Raw genomic sequence first — 24,075 nt, 5'->3', positions numbered from 1 at the left:
AAGGACAAACACTGTATGATTCCACTGATATGAGGTTCCTAGAGTAGTGAAATTCATAGAGATAGAAAGTAGAGGGCTTCCCTGGTGGCACAGTGGTTAAGAATCTGCCTGCCAATGCAGGGGACACGGGTTCAAGCCCTGCTCCAGGAAGATCCCACATGCTACAGAGCAACTCAGCCCATGCACCACAACTACTGAGCCTGCGCTCTAGAGCCCGTGAGCCACAACTACTGGGCCCGTGTGCCACTACTGAAGCCCACGCGCCTAGAGCCCGTGCTCCACAACAAGAGAAGCCACCGCAATAAGAAGCCTGCACCCTGCAACGAAGGGTAGCCCCCGCTCGCTGCAACTAGAGAAAGACTGCGTGCAGCAACGAAGACCCAACACAGCCAAAAATAAATAAATAAATAATAATAGTAATAAAAGATAAATTTTAAAAAAACAAAACAAAACAAAAAAGAAAAGAAAGTAGAATGGTGGTTGCCAGTGGCTGGAGGGAAGAGGCAATGGGGAATTAGTCTTTAATGGGTGTGGAGTCTCAGTTTTGCAAGATGAAAAGAGTTCTGGAGCTGGATGGTGGTGATACTTGCACAACAATATGAATGTACTTAATGTCACTGAACTTAGTGTCATAAAATGAGTAAGATAGTATACTTATATATATTTTACCACAATAAAAAATTGGCAAAAAAACCCGGAAGAAGTAAAAATCCCTTCATAACTATATTGATAAGTGCATATTTCTCCAGTTATTCTGTCTATATGGATTCTAAATATTTTTAAATAAAATGGGTTATTATACCTACTATTTTACAATATTCCCTATATTTCATTTTTAAACAGTTTTTATTGAGATATAATTTAAGTACCATACAATTCACCCATTTAAATTGTACAATTGAATGGCTTTTAGCATATTCACAGAATTGTGCATCCATCACTGCAGTACATTCTAGAACATTTTCATTATTCCAAAAAGAAACCCTGTACCCCTTTGCTGTCACCCTCTAATTGTCTCCCAGCTGTTGGCAACCACTAATCTACTTTCTATCTCTATGGATTTGCCTATTCTGGACATTTTGGGTAAGTGGAATCATATAATATGTGGTCCTCTGTGACTAGATTCTTTTACTTAGCATAGTGTTTTCAAGATTCATTAATGCTCAGTGTATATCAGTACCCCATTCCTTTTTATGGCTGAATAATATTCCATTATATGGAGAGGCCACATTTTATTTATCCATTCATCTGTTGATGGACATTTGGGGTTTTTTTTGACACTTCTTGGCTATTAGAAATAATGCTTCTATGAACACTCGCTTATGAGTTTTTGTGTGGAGGTATGTTTTCATTTCTCTTGGGTATATACCCAGTAATGGGATTGTTGGATCATATGATAACTCTCTGTTTAACCATTTGAGGACCCCCCTTTTATTTTTACAGTAAACTATAAGACTTGGATATCTTCCTGTGTCAACACACCTCAACATACTTCTTGCATCTTAACCCCTGGATAGCATTTCATTGTATGAAAATATAATGGTTTATGTACCCATGCCATGTTGATGGACAACAGGCAATGATGGAGATACTTTTCTTTTTTTTTTAAATAAGTTTATTTATTTATTTGTTTGTTTTTATTTTTGGCTGCGTTGGGTCTTCTTTGCTGCCCGGGCTTTCTCTAGTTGCAACGAGCGGGGGCTACTCTTTGTTGCAGTGCGCGGGCTTCTCATTGCAGTGGCTTCTCTTGTTGCAGAGCACGGGCTCTAGGCACGCAGGCTTCAGTAATTGTGGCACGTGGGCTCAGTAGTTGTGGCATGCGGGCTCAGTAGTTGTGGCTTGCGGGCTCTTGAGCGTAGGCTCAGTAGTTGTGGCGCACGGGCTTAGTTGCTCCGCGGCATGTGGGATCTTCCTGGAGTGGGGCTCGAACCCGTGTCCCTTCCATTAGCAGGCAGATTCTTAACCAGTGCGCCACCAGGGAAGCCCCTGGAGATCCTTTTCTGAAGGGCCTTTGGGTTGTTTCCATTTTTTGACAACATAAACCATCCTGCAGGGAACACCTTTGTACTCTATGGAATGTTTTTGCAGACTGCATTCCCAGACATGATGAGGTGAGGGCTTTATCTGTCTTTAGGGCTTGGTTCTGGTCTAATTCTGACCCTGTGGCCTTATTCCCCAGGGGACCAACCAGGCACCATGGCACAGAAGGACCAGCTCAGCGATGACGAGAAGTTCCTCTTTGTGGACAAAAACTTCTTCAACAACCCAGTGGCCCAGGCTGACTGGGCCGCCAAGAAGCTGGTGTGGGTCCCTTCGGAGAAGCAGGGCTTCGAGGCGGCCAGCATCAAGGAGGAGAAGGGGGATGAGGTGATCGTGGAGCTAGTGGAGAATGGCAAGAAGGTCACGGTCGGCAAAGATGATATCCAGAAGATGAACCCGCCCAAGTTCTCCAAGGTGGAGGACATGGCAGAGCTGACGTGTCTCAATGAAGCTTCCGTGCTGCACAACCTGAGGGAGAGGTACTTCTCAGGACTCATATACGTGAGTATCTTGGGGCAGCCAGTCACTTCTTGCTGGCCTCCTGCACCCCTGAGGGAAGGGAGAGGCTTGGAGATGTCTTCGGGGTGCAGGTTGGGAGGCTGAAGTTTTCACTGAGGGAGGCTGCATGGTAGGATGGAATTGTCCAGACCTGGCTTCCCATTCACCTTGCCCTACCTAGTTCTGTGACATTGAACAGGTTATTTCACCTCTTGAAACCTCAGTTTTCCCATCTGCAAAATGAGAACAATCACCCTCCCCATGTAAAGGAGATCCAAAGATTCCATATGATCCCATAGGCTCTTGGTCAGTGCTCAACGGATTTCAGTGAAGTAGTTCCCTGTCCTTCCTCCATCTTGGAAATAAAGAAGGGCTCTTAACCTCCTTGGGAAGGCTTGTCCATTCTGGCAGTCAAGTAGGTAGGAGACATGAGGATCTTGGTGAGGTTTGGTGGAGGCCTTCCCTGTCCCAAATGGGAATGCCTAGATTGACCTGGACTCCTCTGGGTCGACTGTGCAGATCAGAGTGGACTAGAGCTGCACTGTCCAATATGGTAGCCACCGGCCACATGTGGCTAACTAAATTTAGATGTAAACTAATTAAGCATCAATTCTTAAAAGTTCACTTCTTCACTTGTACTGGGCTTCATGTTAAAAGCCCAACAGCCACCTGTGGCTAGTGGCTGCTGTATACCTGTGACAGCACAACAGTAGAACATTCCCATCACTGCAGAAAGCTCTGTGGGACAGTCTGGACTAGATGATGTGTGACTCAGGGGTACAGATTCCTTGTGGGGTGGGCCAGCTCCCCAGGATATAGAAGGACATGGTAACCCCATTAAGCCAAACTGGTGGGCAGAGGGTCCCCCAGTCCAGCCTTTGTCTATCTTGCCTCTCAGAAAGGGTATGTTAATCCCTTGGGCAAGTTATCTAATTTCTCTGAAATTTTGTTTCCTTCTCTGTAAAATGAACACAAGAATAGTACCAGCCTCATAGACCGGGTTACTCTGAAAAGAAAGCACTTGGCATGCTTCCTGGCATGTTGTAGGCACTCAACATGCTAGGTGTTGTTTTTATTAGTTTTGTTGCTGTTATGGTCATTTTTGTTATTACCAGACAGATGTTCTTGGATTCTTTGCAAACTTACGGAAACAGTCACCTCCATCTTTAGGCCCTCTGGTCCTGCCCTTTGTGTTTTACCATGTGAAAATTACAAAACTCCCTTGTCATCTCTAAAATTGTCCTGCAGATTTTTTTCCTAATTAGGAAAATAAGGCACATTCATTCCAGAAGATTTGGAAAATTCAGAAAAGCACAGTAGATAACAGCTGATAAGGTGTTGGTGCATTCCCGGTGTTTCTTTGTGAAAATAGTGCATGTTTACATATTGAAAAGCCTGTGGACCTAGGCTGGGGACCTGCTCTTCTTTCTACATACAAGTCAGTGATGAGCATCCCCATTGCTCATTCATAACTCCAAAATGCCCCTTTACGGGCTTTGTGACCTATCCTATGGATGTACCATAATTAATGATCTATTCTTCATATGGATTGTTCAGAGGGGGTTACAATGGGTTTTTTTTTTTAAAGAGCCAAGGGGGAACGGGGGAGCAACTCATAATTCTATAAATGCCTCCTCTTTATCTCATTTAATTAGTACAACATCCACTGAATGAAGTATGCTAGTCTGTAAGATGGGACGAGCATACTTCATTTAGTGGATGTTGTGCTAATTAAAGCTGAGGCTCAGAGTACTAAAGACTCTCTAAGGATAGTCTAAGATGCTCTCTAACTAAGCAGGGAAAGTCCCTTTTGTCGATACAACTCCTTGTTTGGAAGCATTATCAACCTGGGGCTGTTGGTACAGAGTGGATATTTCTAAGGACACCAATCTGCAGGGAGCAAGAGGGGAGCTGGGCTCCTGTGGGTCTCCTGTCCAAGATGAGTCATCTTCATCCAAGGAGGTCAAGGATGGGCCTGGATATGAATCTCACCTGCTATGCTCTGACACAGATGTTTGAGGCCAAAATAGAAATCAGGAAAAATGAGGGGCTTATGAAGGTCCCAAGACCCAGACTATCTTCTGACAGCAGATTAAAAAATGAATCAAATCTTCAAATTCCTGCTATGCTTCTCTGGACAGATTAGATGAAAAGCCTTTCAGTCTTGTGACCATATGTCCACTCCTGTCTCGTTCCTTTCTGGTCAGTTTAATCACTTAAATAGAAACTGTTGTCCATGACAGAGGAGATAAAGGAGGACAGGGGTGGAGATGGGGGCCACAGCAAGTTATTCACCCGACGCGTGATAGCGGAAGGCGCAGCCCTTATTACAGGTGGGTGGCAGGTGATGCTCAGGCAGCTGGCCGTGCCCGACTTTGCCCTTGATAAAGAAGAGAACTTTCCCTTCCATTCTGCAAGGCTCATTTCGAACAAGGCACTTTTGCTTAGGTCCTGGCTGATGTCTTGTCCTCTTGGGTCTAGAAGAGGTAGAAGCCAGAGGGTCCCGTCTCCTAATCTTAGAGATGCAGGTCTTGCCTGAGCTGCCACAGATCATTGATGGCACACGTGGGGCATGCATGTGGCTCTGATCCCTGGTCCAGCACTCTCTTGCTATTTTGGATGTTGTTGTTGGCTGGCTTCTCTCTGCCTGGGTTGTTTCATGACTGCTTAGCAGTCGGCTCTGTCCCTGGTGTTGGGCTGGGCGATGAGACAAGGGTTTCAGGCAGAGGGAGCTCCGTGAAGATGTGGGCCTTGCTTGTACTGGCTACTGTCCCAAGTCCCAGCTCTCTGGCGAGAGTGAAGCTCACATCCCACTCTGCACACGAGGTGACCGAGGCAGAGAGGTGACGAGACTTGCCTGGGGAGGGACCGGATCAGACTCTGGCTTTGCCTGTTAAGTGCTCTTGGCTCCCCTGCTTCCCTGTCTGTGGGATGCTGAGAGTCACAGGGCCCAGTCCTCGCCCTGAGGCTGATTGATAACTGAGGGGAGGAAGATAAGGCACACTTGAACTGGATGCAGATGTGTAACGTGGATTCTACAACGATGAATGGATGAAGGAAAGGTGGGAAATACACCGTACAATGTAATAACCCTGCTTTAAAACAGAAGGAAATCCTGCCATTTGTAACAAAATGGATGAACCTGGAGGACATTATGCTGAGTGAAATAAGCCAGAGAGAGAGGGGAAAATCCTGCAGGATCCCATTTACATGAGAATCTAAGATAGTCAAACTCAGAGAATCAGACAGTAGAATGGTGGTTGCCAGGGTCTGGGGGGAGGGGGAAATGGGGAATTTCTTATTTATTTATTTATTTGTGGCTTTTTCTTGTGTCTGTTCACAACTATCTAACCACTCAGACTTAAAACTTTTTTTTTTGAATAGACAACACATGCAAATAGTAAATAAAATAGTATATAAGGGTATTTTAGAACTTTTCCTTTCAACCCCATTCCTCACCCTCTGGTTCCCCTCCTTAGAGAAACCATGGTCACCCATTCCTTATATAGCCTTCCAGCAATATTTTATACATATAGAGGCAAATATATGTATATTTGTATACATACATATGTATTCCTTTAAAGGGCAGTGTGCCATAATTATTGAGCCAGTCTCCCACTGATGGATATTTAGGTTGTTTCCAGTCTTTTTTGCCCTTTAAAATCAAGGCTGTAGCAGATCACATTCTTTTTTTTTTTTTTTTTTTTTCCGGTACGCGGGCCTCTCACTGTCGTGGCCTCTCCCGTTGCGGAGCACAGGCTCCAGACGTGCAGGCTCAGCGGCCATGGCTCACGGGTCCAGCCGCTCCGCGGCATGTGGGATCTTCCCGGACCGGGGCATTAACCCGTGTCCCCTGCATCGGCAGGCAGACTCTCAGCCACTGCGCCACCAGGGAAGCCCCAGATCACATTCTTGATGGACCAGGTCTTTCTCTAGGATACATGTTCAGAAAGTCATGACGTTGCACTACAACCTGGTAAAGAAAGTATGGTTATCCACTGTTTTATAGATGGGGAAGAAGAGGCTCAGGGCTTTGGCCTCTTGCTCAAGTCACACAGGCAATGAGGGCAAGGCTGAGGTTCAACCAGGCCTCTGTGACTTAAAGCCTGCATCTCTTCCACCTTCCCCCACTGTTCCTCATTTCTGCCGGAGGACTTGGGAGCTCAGGGCTCCACAGCTGACCATAAAAAGTGTTAGGGAAAAAGTGGACTCACTTCCTAATACGGTCACAAGAGGGAAACCCTTGGCCTGCAGCTGGGACCTGCTGTGGCACCGGGCCCTGAGATGCCGGCTGGGACATGGGAGGCGGGGATGTTGAAACCTGAACTTGACCAGCTGGAAAGGGGCTCGTGGGGATGGGGAAGCAGAAACACAGTCAAGTGCTGGTGGGCTGGGTCAGGTGAGACCAACCAAATTGGAGCAATGGAGACTGAGACTCCAGATTCTGAAGCCCAGCTTCTGTGTGGGGTGTGCTACTGCCTTCCTAGTCCTTCCTGTCGGGCCACTGTGCCCCGGAAAGATGTGCTGAACTGGACAGAGATTCAGATCTGTCTGGAAGCATGGATTAAGTGCTTGCTGTGTACATAGCACCAGGAGGTGTCCTAGACAAACAGGAGGAAGGTGATATTTCTCCTTCACAAGCTGATGGAGTTGGGAGAGCCATGCCTTCCTTCCTCCTTCCCTCACTCCCTCCCTTCTTTCTTTTATTCATTGTATTCAACAAATATTTATTGAGTGTCTGCTATGTGCCTGGCCCTGTGCTGGGTGCTAGATATACGGTGGAGTGCAGCTTGCAGTCTAGGAGGGACATTTAGACTGAGCCCTGAAAGAGCAGATGGAAATGGCTCTGGGAAGATCCGGGAGAAGTGTTCCAGGGAGAGAGGACATTCCATGTGAAGTTTCCAAGGTGGCAAGGTTTTCATCATCATGAAACAAAGGGAGCACTGGATGGTCACTAACATTTATTGAGCCCCTATTACCTACCAGGTACTGTGCTAAATGCTTCACGAGGGCTATCTCACAGCAAACCAATGAAGGAGCTCCTATTACACCTGCCCATTTTGCAGATGAGGATAACTGAGGCTCAGAGAGGACAAGAGACTTGCCCAGGGACACACAGCCAAGAAGTAGCAGAATGAGAGCTCCAACAAATCCTTGGTAGTCAATCCTATACTCTTAACCACTGCCCTTTACTGCCTCCAGGTCCCTGGACGGGTGGTTAGGGTTGTAAATGACACATTCTGGAAAGGACATGGCAGTGGCAGTGGGCATGGCCTGAGAGGAGCTGGAGGTGGAGTTGAGGCCTGAAGAGGCGGTAGGGCTTGGTTGGCCTTCATTCAAACGATTGATCGTTTGTTGGGCATTTACTCCATGGAGGCCCCAAGCTGGGGACCGGGACGCAGATGAACAAGACACACAGACCCTGCCCTGGAATAGCTTTGCCACCTGTTCAACGAATGTCTATTGAGCACCTACTATGTGCGGCCCAGTGCAAGGCCCCGGGTCACAGAGACGAAGGCAGCACTGCCCCTGCTCCAGGGAAGCTTTGTAATTAACTGACCCCTCAGGCATTCATTTAGCAGGCATTTAGTGAGCACCCACTCTATACCTGAGCTGCTTAGCACCTTATCTGTTAAGTCTCAGTGCAGGGAGTACCTCCCCACTGAAGTTTCTCTGAGCACCCGCCATGTGGGTTAGGGCCTTCTCTTCCTTGCTCCCAAAATACGCTGGGCTCCATGCTTGTTCTTATGATGTTATTTTTGAACGTCCTTTTGATCTGGGGGCTTTTTGAGGGCAGGAATCATCATTGATTTATTTGTCTCCAGCATCTAACACAGACCTGGTATACAGTAGGTGCTCAATAAGTGGCTGATGGATGTTTAGATAAACCTTATGTTGACCTCATTCTTGCCCTTTTTGGGGAGTGGTGAGAACCTGGGGGATTACTCCCTCCCTCCCCCACCAGTCCTGTACCTTTTCAGGAACATCATTCTCCCTGCACCCGGGCCCAACTCTCATCATCATTGTCCCTTAGCAAATGGTGCCCTGGAGGGAGGCTCCCACTCTTCAACCAGTTGCCAGCATGACTGAAAGCCCTTTGTGGGCAGGACCTTGTGTGTTTTGTCTTCCAGTATAACCCCAGAGCCTTGCACAGTGTTAGGGCACACACAGAATGAATGAATGAATGAATGAGTAAATGAATGAACAAATGATCTGTTGTTTCTGTAGGACAGGGATAGGTCCACAGCCTTATGGACAGTGTCCACTCCTCGGAGTGGGCCAAGTTGGAGCTCAGTGCTGCCAGGGTCTGGCTAGGTGACTTTGGTCAAGTGAAAGTGACTTTGGTCACTGCTCTGAGTGAAACGCAGTGATGGAATATCTGTTCTTCCTTCTTTAGTCACTTCTCGGGGGAGTTGGAGGGAAGACATGCTTCCTGGCCATCAGAGCCTTGGGCAGCACTGATGTTATTGTTTGGAAAAGCAGTTCCTGTGGGACAGGTTGGTGCCTCCCTCCTGGGCTGTGACCTCAGCTCATGGGAAAGGCCAGCATACAGTAAGAACCAGGACAGCGCCTCCCCGAGGCACAGCACGGCAGGGTGTGCGAGCATCTTCACGCCCCTTCCCTGTTCTGATCATTTTCACACGCTCCGCTGCGCTTGGTAGGGCAGGACAATTTTTTTTTTTAACATCTTTATTGGAGTATAATTGCTTTACAATGGTGTGTTAGTTTCTGCTTTATAACAAAGTGAGTCAGCTATACATATACATATAGGGCAATTTTTTAAGATTAATTAATTTATTTTTTTGGCTGCACCATGTGGCTTGTGGGATCTTAGTTCCCCGACCAGGGATTGAACCCGGGCCCCGAGCAGTGGAAGCCCCGAGTCCTAACCACTGGACTGCCAGGGAATTCCTGACTTTTTTTTTTAATTGTGATAAAATCCATATCATATGGATTCACCATATTCATCAGTTTAAAGGAAACAATTCAGTGGCAGTAATACACTCATTCACAGTGTAGTGCTACTATCACCACTGTCTGGTTCCAGAACATTTTTATAATCCCCCAAAGAAACCCATTCCAGCTAGCAGTCACTCCAATTCCCCCGTCTCTGCAGTCCCTGGAAACCAGAGATCTGTTTTCTGTCTCTGTGGATTTGCCTGTTCTGGGCATTTCATATAAATGGAACCATGTGATACGTGACCTTCTGTGTCTGACTTCTTTCATTCAGTGTAATGTTTCCAAGGTTCATCTGTGTTGTAACGTGTCAGGGCCATTCCTATTTAAAGGCAGCTGTGTTCATCACCATTTTACAGACAAGGGAATGTGTGCTTTGTTCATGGTCGAGAGTATGAGCTCTGGGGTTAGCAGTCGCAATTTTAATTCTGAATTCCCCAGCAGCTGTGTGACCTGGTGACAACCTCACTGAGCCTCAGTTTCCTCATCTGTCAAATGGGCAGCAGGGAAATCATAGTATCCCTGTCACAGGGTGGATGTGAGGATTAAAGAAGAAGATGACTGTGAAGTGCTTAGCTCAGTGGCCGGCGCACAGTAGATGCTCCAGAAGTGGTAGATGCTATTTAAGCCCGCGAGGCTCAGGGAGGTGAAGCAACAGCAGTGAGAGTGGAGCTGGGATCTGAATGCAGAACTTATAAACTATAACACAGGTGCCCTAGCAATCCAGTCTTGCCCCTTGCTCCTCTTCCCCTATATCCAGAGTCAGTGATGCCAAGAGGTTCCCACTAGGACTCTGAGCCTCAGTTTCCCCATCTCTAAAATGAGACTTTGAGCACATCTGTCTAAGGCTGCCACTGTGAGGATGAAGTGAGAAAATGCACACGGTGGTGCTCAGACAATGCAGGCCGTGGTGGGTGTTCTCATGGCTGGACCCCACGGGCTGCTTGTCCAAGCTCTCGTCCCTGCTGGGTTCTGGAAATAAGATGGGTTCTCTGTTTGGCAGACGTACTCGGGCCTCTTCTGCGTGGTGGTGAACCCCTACAAGCAGCTGCCCATCTACTCGGAGAAGATCATCGACATGTACAAGGGCAAGAAGCGGCACGAGATGCCCCCCCACATCTACGCAATCGCTGACACAGCCTACCGGAGCATGCTGCAAGGTGAGCCGCCCATGGGTGCATGGAGCTCCTCCTCCTCCAGGGAGCCCACCAGGGCTGCTTACAGTCACTCCCAGGGCCCCTCCTGTCCTGCCTGACTGCAGTTCTCGCCAAGAATGCGGAGTTTGGCAGGCAGCACTGGGCCTCAGGAGGGCTGTGACTGAAAAAGGGAAAAAGCAAACTGAACATCTGTGTTTGCGGCCCGGGAGGGCAAAGGAGGGCAGATAGCTTGGGCAAATATGGACATGGGCCCGCTCTGGTTTCCGCTCCAGAGCTCGCTGTCCCCCCCGGGCTGCCCGAGGCCCTGGGCAGGCCAGCTGTCTGGAAAATGGTAGGATGCTCTCACCTGGGAAAGGAAGTGGGTCAGGAACAGCTCTGGGGCTGAGCCAACCAGATGTGGATTTGCAACCGGCTGTCACTCACACCCTGCGGGATCCTGTGCAAATGTCTTTTCATCTCCAGCCTCAGTTTCCTCATCTGTGAAAAGAGAGTGATAGGATCCATCTCTCAGCTTGTGGTGAAGATTGTAAAACAGGCTTTTCCTCACTGAAGACCTTTGCATATTACCTCCATGTTTATGTATTATTATTATTACTATCATTAATAGCTTTTACTGAGGTAGAACATACATACAGTAGAATGCAAAAAGTGCACAAATTCAGTGTCCAGCCTAAAATTAATTTTTACTTGTCTACAGTTGTATAATCACCACCCAGACCAAGATGGGAAATAGTTCCAGAAAGTTCCCTCATGCCTCTTACCATAAATGGAATACCTCCTCGTATAAATGGATCTGGTCTTGAGATACAGGAGTTCTGCTCTCCTTAGACTTGGGAAAGGGCAACAGAAAAGAGCTTTGGCAGTTTTAAAGCTGTGCACAATTGTTATGTGATTTTTAGGTGTGAATAGTCTAGAGGTTGTAAGCCGGCAACTGGTAGGCTGGATCCAGCCCTCAGATAAGTTTGGTTTGGTCCACATGGAGTTTTATTTTGTTTTTTTTTTTAACATCTTTATTGGAGTATAATTGCTTTACAAAGGTGTGTTAGTTTCTGCTTTATAACAAAGTGAATCAGTTATACATATGTTCCCATATCTCTTCCCTCTTGCATCTCCCTCCCTCCCACCCTCCCTATCCTACCACTCTAGGTGGTCACAAACCACCGAGCTGATCTCCCTGTGCTATGCGGCTGCTTCCCACTAGCTATCTATTTTACGTTTGGTAGTGTATATATGTTCATGCCACTCTCTCACTTTGTCACAGCTTACCCTTCACTCTCCCCATATCCTCAAGTCCATTCTCTAGTAGGTCTGTGTCTTTATTCCCGTCTTACCCCTAGATTCTTCATGACCTTTTTTTTTTTTTCTTAGATTCCATATACATGTGTTAGCATATGGTATTTGTTTTTTCTCTTTCTGACTTACTTCACTCTGTATGACAGACTCTAAGTCCATCCACCTCACTACAAATATCTCAATTTTGTTTCTTTTTATGGCTGAGTAATATTCCATTGTATATATGTGCCACATCTTCTTTATCCATTCATGCGATGATGGACACTTAGGTTGCTTCCATGTCCTGGCTGTTGTAAATAGAGCTGCAATGAACATTTTGGTACATGAATCTTTTTGAATTATGGTTTTCTCAGGGTATATGCCCAGTAGTGAGATTGCTGGGTCGTATGGTAATTCTATTTTTAGTTTTTTAAGGAACCTCCATACTGTTCTCCACCACGTGGAGTTTTAAGGATACCTAAATTAGTTGCCAACTTTTAAAAATTTGGAGATTGTACATAGAAAACCAGATTTTTAGGTGGTTTTGAAAGTATTGGAACGTCTGGCAACATGTGATCCCACCTGTCAGCTGCCCCTTTAGAGGGAGCATGAGTTCTCCAGTTCCCCAGTTCTCACCTGGCCTGATGCACTTGTTTGTGTTAACTGCCTGGTCCCTGTGTTTGACTTTGCAACCCCTGAAATATCTTCCTCCAGGAATGTTCTGAGTTGGGAATTGAAAGGAGCCCAGTTCTGGAAGCTCCTGAGGGCAGAGATCCAGGTGTGCCTAGGAGATATAACCCCCCAAGGTAGAGGGGCTCAGGTATAAGTTCCCCAAGGGTTACTGACAGGGTTAGCCAAACCCCACAGGTGTGACTCAAGCTGGACCACTCCAGACGAAAGACTACCATTACCTCCAAAGGCTAGAATATGGAGCCTTGCAAAGAGGGTTGTGGAGACAAAATCTCAGTAGTAAAGTGATGACTCTTGGAGTTAGGTATGTGTTTTTGTAAAAAAAAAAAAAAATCATTGTGGTCTCCCTTAATGGAAAAGTATAAAATGGTGGTTCACACACCTCTTTGGGAAGCTGAACATCACAAAGTTACAGTGCTTGTATCATTTGGGGTGCTTTTGCTTGTGAGAAACATAGCAACCAATTAAAGTGGCTTAAACAACAGGAATTTATTACCTCACATTGCAAATAGTCTGAAAGTTGATGATTTCAGGCTTAGCTAATTCAGCACCTCAAAACCAGACTTTTCTGGGATTTTCTTGGCTACCTCCTCATGGTCACAAGATGGCAGCCATAGCTCCAGACATCACATCCTCATGTGATAATATCCGAAAGCGTGAAGGATGTGGAGGGTTTGGTTTTTTCCTATGTTTCTTTTTTATCAGAGAGGAAAACCTTTTCCAGAGGCTTCTCGGCAGGCATCATTTATGCCTGATTGGCTAAAACTTGGTCACATGCCAACCTCTAAACCAATCATTGGCAAAGAGGACTGGAACATTTATGATTGGTTTGGACTATTCCTGGTTCTTTCCTGGAGCTGAGGGAGCTCCCACTAAGCACATTTTATCTGAATACCAGAATGAAAGAAAATTTCGTTAGCAAAGAGGAAGGGGGGAGTGACAGTGAAGCACTGCCATCGTGCTCTTAAAATATATATGTGTAACTTTAAAAAAAACTTGAATCTTATATATTGATTCTAGAAAAAGTAAAACATATATTTAAGCAAAAGAGAATATACTAGCACCCATAATTCTATCACCCAGAGATCACCACCATTAACATTTTGCTATGAAACCTTCATACACTAACTGAGCTGGATGGCATGAAATGAAGGACGTTTTGACTATCTGAAAATAATTGGTTCCAGAAAAAAATCACTTAAAACAGGCACTGTAGATTAAGGGGGAAGGGGGCTTGACGGACTTGAAAAATGACACTGCAAATTATGAACACAGGCTTATTTATTTTACATGTAATAGGAATTTGGTGGTAATTTCAGCTAGATGCTAATTCTTAGATTGAGTATAAAATTAATTCATTTTTTTGCCTTAACTTTTTTTGGACAGAACCATGTGAGAGCATAAGACACCATTGTTCATGTCATGCTTGATTTCTACAGTGTAGGGTAAGAGGATAATTTTTGCAGACTTATTGGAGAGATTACCACTTTTGCCACGGGCTTTTACTTATTTGGCATTTAGCACAGTGCCTCAAAGCCCCTGTTATGTTACCTTTCCTGATGACTCTCTGATATTTGGTTGTGAATTGATCTGACTTTCTGTGGCCTTTCAGAGGGCATGGACATGTGACATTGCACCTTCAGGGAAATTAACAGTTTTGCAGAGCTGCCACTTCATTGTACTTGTATCAAGACAATGGATGTTGACACCCAGTAATTGGCAAGGTGAAGCCTTTGAGTCGGAGGGCAGTAGTGATACAGACCAGAGAAAGATGTTTCAGTGGGGTCTGATTTCCTAAATAGTCGTCTCATTGAAGAATATTTTTGTGTTGTGATAACTTTCATCTCCCTAGACAACTTCCCATCCATGTGGCAATGTTATACTCTATACCAGGGCCCCTGGGGCTGATAACATTTCATTCCTTTTAGGCTCTATATTTTAACACAGAATTATATAGTGAAATATAAAATTACTTAGAAATTTCAGGGTCTTCCCTGGTGGCACAGTGGTTAAGAATCCGCCTGCCATGGGCTTCCCTGGTGGCGCAGTGGTTGGGAGTCCGCCTGCCGATGCAGGGGACGCGGGTTCGTGCCCCGGTCTGGGAAGATCCCACATGCCGCGGAGCGGCTGGGCCCGTGAGCCATGGCCACTGAGCCTGTGCTCCGGAGCCTGTGCTCCGCAAGGGGAGGGGCCACAACAGTGAGAGGCCCGCCTAACCGCATAAAAAAAAAAAAAAAAAAAAAAAAAAAAAAAAAAAGAATCCGCCTGCCAATGCAGGGGACACAGGTTCATTCCCTGGTCCAGGAAGGTCCCACATGCCATGGAGCAACTAAGCCCGTGCACCACAACTACTGAGCCTGTTCTCTAGAGCCTGCGAGCCACTACTGAGCCCACGTGTCACAGCTACTGAAGCCCACGCGCCTAGAGCCCCTGCTCCGCAACAAAGAGAAGCCACCGCAATGAGGAGCCCGCGCACTACAATGAAGAGCAGCCCCCGCTTGCCGCAACTAGAGGAAGCCTGCGTGCAGCAACGAAGACCCAACGCAGCCAAAAATAAATAAATAAATTTTAAAAAATAAAATTACTTTGAAATTTCAAACCTCAAGAGAAAATGACAGCCATGAGCACACAGAACCATAAAAGATAAGCTCTTTTTAGATTAAATGTTAATCAACAGCTGCTACGTATGTATTCCTTTTGGCCTTACCTGGTGCTTCCTGGCAAATTAGTGATGATAGACTCCAATGGAAAAAAATCCCTCCCCCGCCAAGAAAAAATCAAGGAGAAAAATATACGTTTGGGAAAAATAATTTTTTTTTCTCTAGAAAGTGGGAATTTGGTTTTTGTGAAGGAACATGTGGGCCCGGTTTGTGACTCTATTGGTGAATGTCGCTATCCCAGACTGTACAGTCATTTGGCTTGAATCATGCTGAACTTTCCGTCTTGGAGGGGTCAAGCTAGCAGCTGTGGCTTCCTCCTCAAGTCCTCTGTGGAACAGGATGGAGTGTGAAGAGGTGGGGTTGGGAAGGGGTGGAGAACACGTCCACTGAATACAGAATGAAATGTTTAAAATATGTGACGTAGATGCTTAAGTTCCTGAGGACCGCTAAACTTCATAAAACCCACAAACTCCATCCTTGTCTGCCTTCTCATCACTGAATCTCTGGCATGTTTGCTGGTGCCTGGTGTGGAGTAGCTGCTCCGTTAATATTTGTGATGAATGAAGGAAGAACTCTCAGAGTTGTTTAAAGAAAAGAACCAACCAGGGTCAGGATGGGGGTGGGTGGGTTGTCCGAGAGGGGTGGGGAGTTACAAGCCTTGCTGGCTTACTAAGAGGGGAAAGAGGAACTGGGGTGGTGTTCTGGCTGAGAATAGTAACAGGGGAGTTGGGAATATGGGAGGGGATTTCTAAGACGTAATTCACTGACTACCCCCTCCCCAAAGGAAGCCAAGCCCCTGGGGAAGAGGAGGATGGGAGAAGTAGGCATTTAAAGATGCAGCTTGGGCCTCCCTGGTGGCGCAGTGGTTGAAAGTCCGCCTGCCGATGCAGGGGACCCGGGTTCATGCCCCGGTCCGGGAAGATCCCATATGCCGCGGAGCGGTTGGGCCCGTGAGACATGGCTGCTGAGCCTGCGCGTCCGGAGCCTGTACTCCGCAACCGGAGAGGCCACAACAGTGAGAGGCCCACACACTGCAAAAAAAAAAAAAAGATGCAGCTTATATATGTGTATGTGTACATGATGTCGTGTTTACTTTTTACATTTCCCAATTTTTTCCTTTTTTTTGGAGAGATGATAGATTCAAATTCAAAAGCTGAAAATTCTCACCTTTCAACCCTTGTGCACTAGATGCCTAATTTGCCTCCCTAGAGAGAACCATGGTTTCTAGTTTATTAGATATTCTCCTAGAGATATTTTCTGCACATGTGTGCAGATACATATCTATTTCCCTCTCCTCGAGATTTTCCCACAAATATTAACATTCCATATGCACCGTTCTATAGGCTGCTAGAGTATTACATGCCTAAAGGGATTCTTTGTTCCTTTTTTCCATTTTTGGTTTTTATTTTTAGTGAAGGTATATGTGAAGATGATTCAGAGTCAATTCCTCAAGGCTTATTAAGGAAAATAGCTCTCCTTTGTTGCTTCTCTAATTTCCCCTTCTCCAGGGGTATCCATTATCAACCCTTTAACTGATTTTTGGATAGTTACCTCTGTAATCACTAAAAAGCTTGAGTATATTGCTCATATCTTAATTTTTTCCCTGTTTTAGTCAATAGCCTATTGACTTTTCATCATGGAACATGAGGATTTAGCTCAGTCACCCCTTTGCTTTGCGCCTCCTGTCTCCTCCCAGCACACGTGCATGCGCGCCCTATCTCATAGAATCCCAACATAGTTTTGTATTAACCTTGATGAAAACTATATTCAGAGTTTACATTATTATGACTGTGTAGATGCTATTCACAGCTGAGCTCTGCACTGTCTTGTGATTGCTTTTTTTTGATTGTGTGTCTCACAACAGTGAGAAGCCCGCGAACCGCAAAAAAAAAAAAAAAAGCCAATCTGATTCTTGATCCTTTGTGTATGACCAGTTTTTTCTCCTTCTCTGGAAGCTTTTTTTTTTTTTTTCTGACTCTGCTTTATCCCCCTGTTTATGATGGTGGAATCTGGCATGTGTCTGTTTTCACCCATTGTGCTGGAGACTGAGTGGACCCTCATAATCTATAAACTCATGTCCTTAAATTCTGGGAAATTTTTGTGAATTATGTCCTTAATGATTTATTTCTCTTTGTATTCTCTCTCCTGTTTTTTTCTAGATGTTTTCTTATTTCCATAATGGAATTCCTAGATTGTTTTTATGATTTTCATCTTTCTCGTCTCATTTATTTTCTGGTCAGTTACCTCAACTTTATCTTATGAACCTTCCATTGAGTTTTCAATTACTGCTTTCATTAAAAAAAAAAATTCCAAGAGCTTTGTTTTGTTTCCTGAATGTTTCTTTCTTATAACATTCTTTTTCCATGTATGTCCCTTTTCTTGGAGGGTACTTTTCCACAGGTAGGTCTCTGTTTCCTCCAAGAGGCATATTTTCTTTTTTTATTTGTTTTAATTTATGTTTGTCTTATTAGTGGCTTTCTTCAGATGCCCGGTGAATTATTGGCTGTCCATTCATCTGGGATGCTTTAATGCATGGGCACCAAAATGTTGATGGCAGCTCTGTGCTTGCAGGAGGAGCTTGCCGATGATGAGCTTGGCTATGGGCTGGTGAAGCTGGACTGCTCCATCTGGGTACTTCTGCTATATCTTTCAGTCTTTTTTCTTGGGCTGATGAGATTCTTCAGAGAAGACTTGTGCAATCTTCTGCCTGGAGGGAAAATATCTGTCTACCACCATTTTGAGGGTCTAGTTGAGAAGAGGCTGAGGGTTTCAAACTGTGGGATCAAACTTGCGTGTTATCCTCCTGCTGTCAGTATGGTCCCTGGTTTCCCCCAAGACAGAGACCCTCTATTTCTTCCTCTCCAGAGGATAAATCTGCCCCTCTTCTATGGGTTGTGGGAAGGGCAGTCACTTGGCTGCAGGGGTGTAGAAGGTATCTGGAGTGTCTAGCAGCTTCTCAAACAAACATTCAATCAGTCCTTGTGGGGTTTTTTTCCCCCTACCCACTTCCCGAGGCCCCGGGGCTGCCAGTTACTGAGATTTGGGGCTGGAGGCAGGGGGCTCTGCTTCTCCACTTTCCCCACCTCCAGCTTAGACTTCTCTCCTGGGGCTGTCATCACTCATCCTGTTTGCTGGCTTCCCAGGTTGTGCTGCTGTTCTCTCCTCTTCTGTTCATTTGAACGGCTTCATGTGTTTTTGAAAAACCCCTTTACTGTCACTTTAGTAAGGTTTGGGGAGGAAGAAGCACTAAATACCTGTGTTCAACCCACTATCTTTTTTTTTTTTTAGCATCTTTTTTTTTTTGCGGTACGTGGGCCTCTCAGTGTCGTGGCCTCTCCCGTTGCGGAGCACAGGCTCCGGACGCGCAGGCCCAGCGGCCATGGCTCACGGGCCCAGCCGCTCCGCAGCATGTGGGATCCTCCCGGACCGGGGCATGAACCCGTGTCCCCTGCATCGGCAGGCAGACTCCCAACCACTGCGCCACCAGGGAAGCCCTTTTTTAGCATCTTTATTGGAGTATAATTGCTTTACAATGGTGTGTTAATTTCTGCTGTATCACAGAGTGAATCAGCTATACATATACATATATCCCCATATCTCTTCCCTCTTGCGTCTCTCTCCCTCCCACCCTCCCTACCCCACTCCTCTAGGTGGTCACAAAGCACCGAACTGATCTTCCTGTGCTATGTGGCTGCTTCCCACTAGCTATCAGTTTTACATTTGGTAGTGTATATATGTCCATGCCACTCTCTCACTTCACCCCAGCTTACTCTTCCCCCTCCCCGTGTCCTCAAGTCTATTCTCTATGTCTGCATCTTTATTCCTGTCCTGCCCCTAGGTTCTTCAGAGCCACTTTTTTTAGATTCCATATATATGTGTTAGCATACAGTATTTGTTTTTCTCTTTCTGACTTACTTCACTCTGTATGACAGACTCTAGGTCGATCCATTTCACTACAAATAACTCAATTTCATTTTTTTAATGGCTGAGTAATATTCCATTGTATATATGTGCCACATCTTCTTTATCCATTCATCTGTCGATGGACACTTAGGTTGTTCCCATGTCCTGGCTATTGTAAATAGAGCTGCAATGAACATTGTGGTACATGACTCTTTTTGAATGATGATTTTCTCAGGGTATATTCTCAGTACTGGGATTGCTAGGTCATAGGGTAGTTCTATTTTTAGTTTTTTAAGGAACCTCCATACTGTTCTCCATAGTGGCTGTATCAATTTACATTCCCAGCAACAGTGCAGGAGGGTTCCCTTTTCTCCACACCCTCTCCAGCATTTATTGTTTGTAGATTTTGTGATGATGGCCATTCTGGCCGGTGTGAGATGATACCTCATTGTAGTTTTGATTTGCTTTTCTCTAATGATTAGTGATGGTTTGCATCCTTTCTTGTGTTTGTTGGCAATCTGTATATCTTCTTTGGAGAAATGTCTATTTAGGTCTTTTGCCCATTTTTGGATTGGATTGTTTGTTTTTTTGATATTGAGCTGCATGAGCTGCTTGTATATTTTGGAGATTAATCCTTTGTCAGTTGCTTCGTTTACAAATATTTTCTCCCATTCTGAGGGTTGTCTTTTCGTCTTGTTTATGGTTTCCTTTGCTCTGCAAGAGCTTTTAAGTTTCATTAGGTCCCATTTGTTTATTTCTGTTTTTATTCCCTTTCTCTAGCAGATGAGTCAAAAAGGATCTTGCTGTGATTTATGTCATAGAGTGTTCTGCCTATGTTTTCCTCTAAGAGTTTTATAGTGTCTGGTCTTACATTTAGGTTTTTAATCCATTTTTGGTTTATTTTTGTGTATGGTGTTAGGGAGTGTACTAATTTCATTCTTTTACATGTAGCTGTCCAGTTTTCCCAGCACCACTTATTGAAGAGGCTGTCTTTTCTCCATTGTATATTCTTGCCTCCTTTATCAAAGGTAAGGTGACCATATGTGTGTGGGTTTATCTCTGGGCTTTCTATCCTGTTCCATTGATCTGTATTTCTGTTTTTGTGCCAGTACCACACTGTCTTGATTACTGTAGCCTTGTAATATAGTCTGAAGTCCAGGAGCCTGATTCCTCCAGCTCCATTTTTCTTTCTCAAGATTGCTTTGGCTATTCAGGGTCTTTTGTGTTTCCATACAAATTGTGTGATTTTTTGTTCTAGTTCTGTGAAAAATGCCAGTGGTATTTTTTTTTTTTTTTTTTTTTTTTTTTTTTTTGCGGTACGTGGGCTTCTCACTGCTGTGGCCTCTCTCGTCGCGGAGCACAGGCTCCGGATGCGCAGGCTCAGCGGCCATGGCGCACGGACTCAGCCGCTCCGTGGCATGTGGGATCCTCCCAGACCGGGGAACGAACCCGTGTCCCCTGCATCGGCAGGCGGACTCTCAACCACTGCGCCACCAGGGAAGCCCTGCCAGTGGTATTTTGATAGGGATTGCATTGAATCTGTAGATTGCTTTGGGTAGTATAGTCATTTTCACAATTCAACCCACTATCTTTTTTTTTTTTTTTTTTTTGCTGTACGCGGGCCTCTCACTGTTGTGACCTCTCCTGTTGTGGAGCATAGGCTCCGGACACGCAGGCTCAGTGACCATGGCTCACGGGCCCAGCCAGTCCGTGGCATGTGGGATCTTCCTGGACCGGGGCACGAACCTGTGTCCCCTGCATCGGCAGGCGGACTCTCAACCACTGCGCCACCAGGGAAGCCCCAACCCAGTATCTTTTGATGGAAATTCTATCACTCCTTCTTTTCCAAAGAAGCAATAATGGTGATAGTGGATTTTTATTGTGTGCTTCCTATATGCACAGGGCTTTCCAGGAATAATCTCCATTCATCCTTCCCACAAACCCACAAGGGAGACAGGATCAGATTAGAACCTTTAAATTAAGCCCTGAAACTATTACGGTGCCCACACATGTAATCCAGAATAAAAAGAACAGTAAACTATAAAGTAATGAAAGCCAACAAAGTTTTAAGTTTTCCCATGACATTTACTATGATAGTTTTTAAGATGTAGCAAATATTGACTCCTTTGAAATGTTCTTTATTTTTACCTCCTTCCCTTCCTTTGCTTGTGGACCTATGTTTACATGACTGGTCAGATAATCCAACCCTGGAGGCAGGTGCTATTTTTAGCCCCATTTTATTGTTGGGGAAACTGAGGCTCAGGGAGGTGAAGAACTTGACACATGAGTATCAGAGTGGATTTGAACTTGGTTTATCAGACTGCAAAGCCCAGGGCTTTCTGGACAAGTGGGTGATGCTAAGCTGCTGCACAGGCTGCTCCTGCCCCATAGAAGGCTGTTTGCTCCTGCAGGGCTGTCTCCTTACATCTCAGGGGGTTAGTGTTGAGGGCCTAGCACTTGGGAAGCTGACGTTAGTGACTTCAGCAAATTAGCATGATGAGTGTGGGGAAAGCATCACCAAAGCTTTCCCGACAAAATCCACTTTGGATCTCCCACCGCCCCTCTGTGGGTCCCTGGGGTGAGGGATGGTGTGAAAGGCAGATGAGATTTCATTCTGCAGACGAGAGGAACCATCAGGATCTGTCACTGGAAGTGTTGTGTCCTCACCTAATTAGCACCAAATGGCCACTCTCAGGGGATTAAAAAAAAACAACAGCTACAGAACTTTATCAGCCCAGGCTCTTGGCTGAACCCTCTTCAGGCTGCGGAGAAGTCTGTGGGAGTGGAGTGATCCAAACTCCACTCTCTGCTTTGCAAGTTCCCACACTCAGTCTGAACCCTCTGACCATGGCTGGCAGGCACTGGGGGGCTGGCTTGTGCTCCCCCAACCCCCAAGAGGCTCCCTTGTAAGCTCAGCAGAGACAGGAAGGGCAGCGATGCGCATTGGGCTCACTGCCCCATAGATTCTGCCTCCCTTGGCCCTTGCCGGTCCCCTGCAGGACAGCCTCCCCATTTGACAGACTGAAGAAACTGAGGCTCAGAGCACCGAGTGGCTTGGCCCCCGAGCTGAGTGTCAAACCTGACAACGTCACCTTTGGCCACCCTGGAAACATTCTCTGAGGCAGTATGGTAGATAGTGTAGTGCTGTTACCCCCATTTAACAGATGAGGAAACTGAGGCCCCAAAAGACTAAGGGACTGGCTTAGGCCTTATAATTAGAAAAGGTTGAACTTGGCCTGATACCCTGTCCTCCTGGGACAGAATCACTGCCGTCTGTAACCACTTCACTGGCTCCCTGTTGTAGAAGACAGAGAGGATGGAGTGGTAATGATAAAAAAGCTAATAGTAATAGCACTTATTATGCTTTTGAATGGGCCTTGGGTATTTTTAAGCTCTTTGTGTGTCCAGTCTCATTTCATTTTCACATCCTTAGAATGTGTGGGTTTTTATCCCTTCCTGGTGAGGAAACTGATGCTCTGAGTTGCCTAAGAGGTGGAGCCGAGAAGTAATTCTAAGTCATTTTGCTCTTGAGACTGTGTTCCTGTGACACATCCCCAGGGAGGGGACCGATTGCATGCTTCTCTGCCTCTTGGAGTCTTTGCTGCAGCTCTCTGCTCAGCATCTGGCCTGGCAGTGTGAGGGATGCTGGCAGCTCCATCTGTCTGGCCCCATCTGGTTGGCCCTCTGAGTTATCATGAGAAGGTCACGTTCTTTGGCAGGAAATGAGGAAGAAGGATCATCTGATTCTGATGAGCATTTTACGGACTGCCCATGGTGTCTCACACAGATGGGAAAGAGCTAAGGAGAATTAATTTTTTAAAATAAGCAGTAAATATTGAGTTGGAGAAGCAGATATGCTTAAGGGAGTGGATTTGGGAAGTTCTGGCTGACACTTGGTGATGGTGTGTTCCTCTTGGACTATGCATGCTCCAGCCTCCCGGCTCTGTGGCCTCCCAGCCTCAGAGAGAATCTAGCTCCCTGTTCCCTTTTTTGTCCAAAAGTATTGATTGAGGCCTCACTGTGGGGAGGCTTGTGGTGGGGGACACAGTCTACTGAGGGGTGCAGATGTTAATCAAATCCAACCACAAGTACATGTGTTGTCGGGGAGGTCATTGGAGCTGTGAGGTGGACGCTGGGACCTGTCCCAGGCTGGGAGGGCAGAGGAGGCCTCCTTACGAGGTGACATGTGGGCCTAAGGGAGCTGATGGGATACACGAGGCTGTGGGGCTGGAACAGAGAGGAGGACACAGAAAGTGGAGGTGGGAGCTGCAGCCCAGGAGGCCACCAGGAGGATATCGGTCTTCGGGTACCCACACCCCCTTAGCTGGCCAGTTCCGCTATTAAAGATGCCAGAGCTTCATGTGGGTCTGGAAGAGTCCTGCTGGGGTCCAGCACAAGCTCTCAGAGTACCTCTGCCCACCCAGAATCTCTTCCTCCCCACGTTGCTGGGGGGAGGAGGGTAGAGAGAGGAAAGCCTGGACTTACAGAGCAGAGGTTTAGGGAGTCGCTTTTGAGCGGGTTCAAATCCCAGCTCTGCCAAGGCACCCACTTCTCTGTGCCTCAGTTTCCTCATTTGTCCCATGAGGAGATACCTATCCCGGTGGTTTTGAGGGTTGATTTGGACAGTGCCTGGGGAGTACAGCACCAGGCAGGCAAGTGTAGGGCCTGAGCTGTCACCTGGCTGGGCCCAGGGTGGAGGCCCAGCACGGAGGCCCAGCACTGACCTTGGGTCTGGAACCCTCGGCATCCACCTTTGTGGGTGGCATTAGGGAGGGAGCCACCTTTCTGCACTTGGTGGAGGCCAGGTCCTTCCCTGGTCGGGGGGAGTGGTGACCCTGCGGGGACCTGGGCTTGGCCACCTCCCGCTCCATGGGTCCCACAGCAGCCTGGCGCGGGAG

The 24,075-nt window shown here is 46.2% G+C and overlaps 1 protein-coding gene across 2 annotated transcripts in view; it reads left to right on the top strand.

Annotated features, from left to right (window-relative positions):
- Positions 1-2,196: 2,196 nt before the first annotated feature.
- MYH11 (myosin heavy chain 11) overlaps positions 2,197-24,075 on the top strand; it is a gene marked incomplete at both ends in the record, with an annotated part of 109,230 nt that continues 87,351 nt past the window's right edge. For both annotated transcript variants that reach the window (XM_079719527.1, XM_079719526.1), the window contains 2 exons: positions 2,197-2,541; positions 10,499-10,655. In XM_079719527.1, the coding sequence (XP_079575653.1) occupies positions 2,197-2,541; positions 10,499-10,655 (502 nt within the window). The remainder of the gene's footprint in view (positions 2,542-10,498; positions 10,656-24,075) is intronic.

The sequence above is a fragment of the Hyperoodon ampullatus genome (assembly GCF_949752795.1).
Source record: "Hyperoodon ampullatus genome assembly, chromosome: 14".
In the NCBI taxonomy this organism is placed as follows: domain Eukaryota; kingdom Metazoa; phylum Chordata; class Mammalia; order Artiodactyla; family Ziphiidae; genus Hyperoodon; species Hyperoodon ampullatus.
Note: the sequence above shows the minus strand (reverse complement) of the source record. Positions and strands in the feature narration are given on the sequence as shown.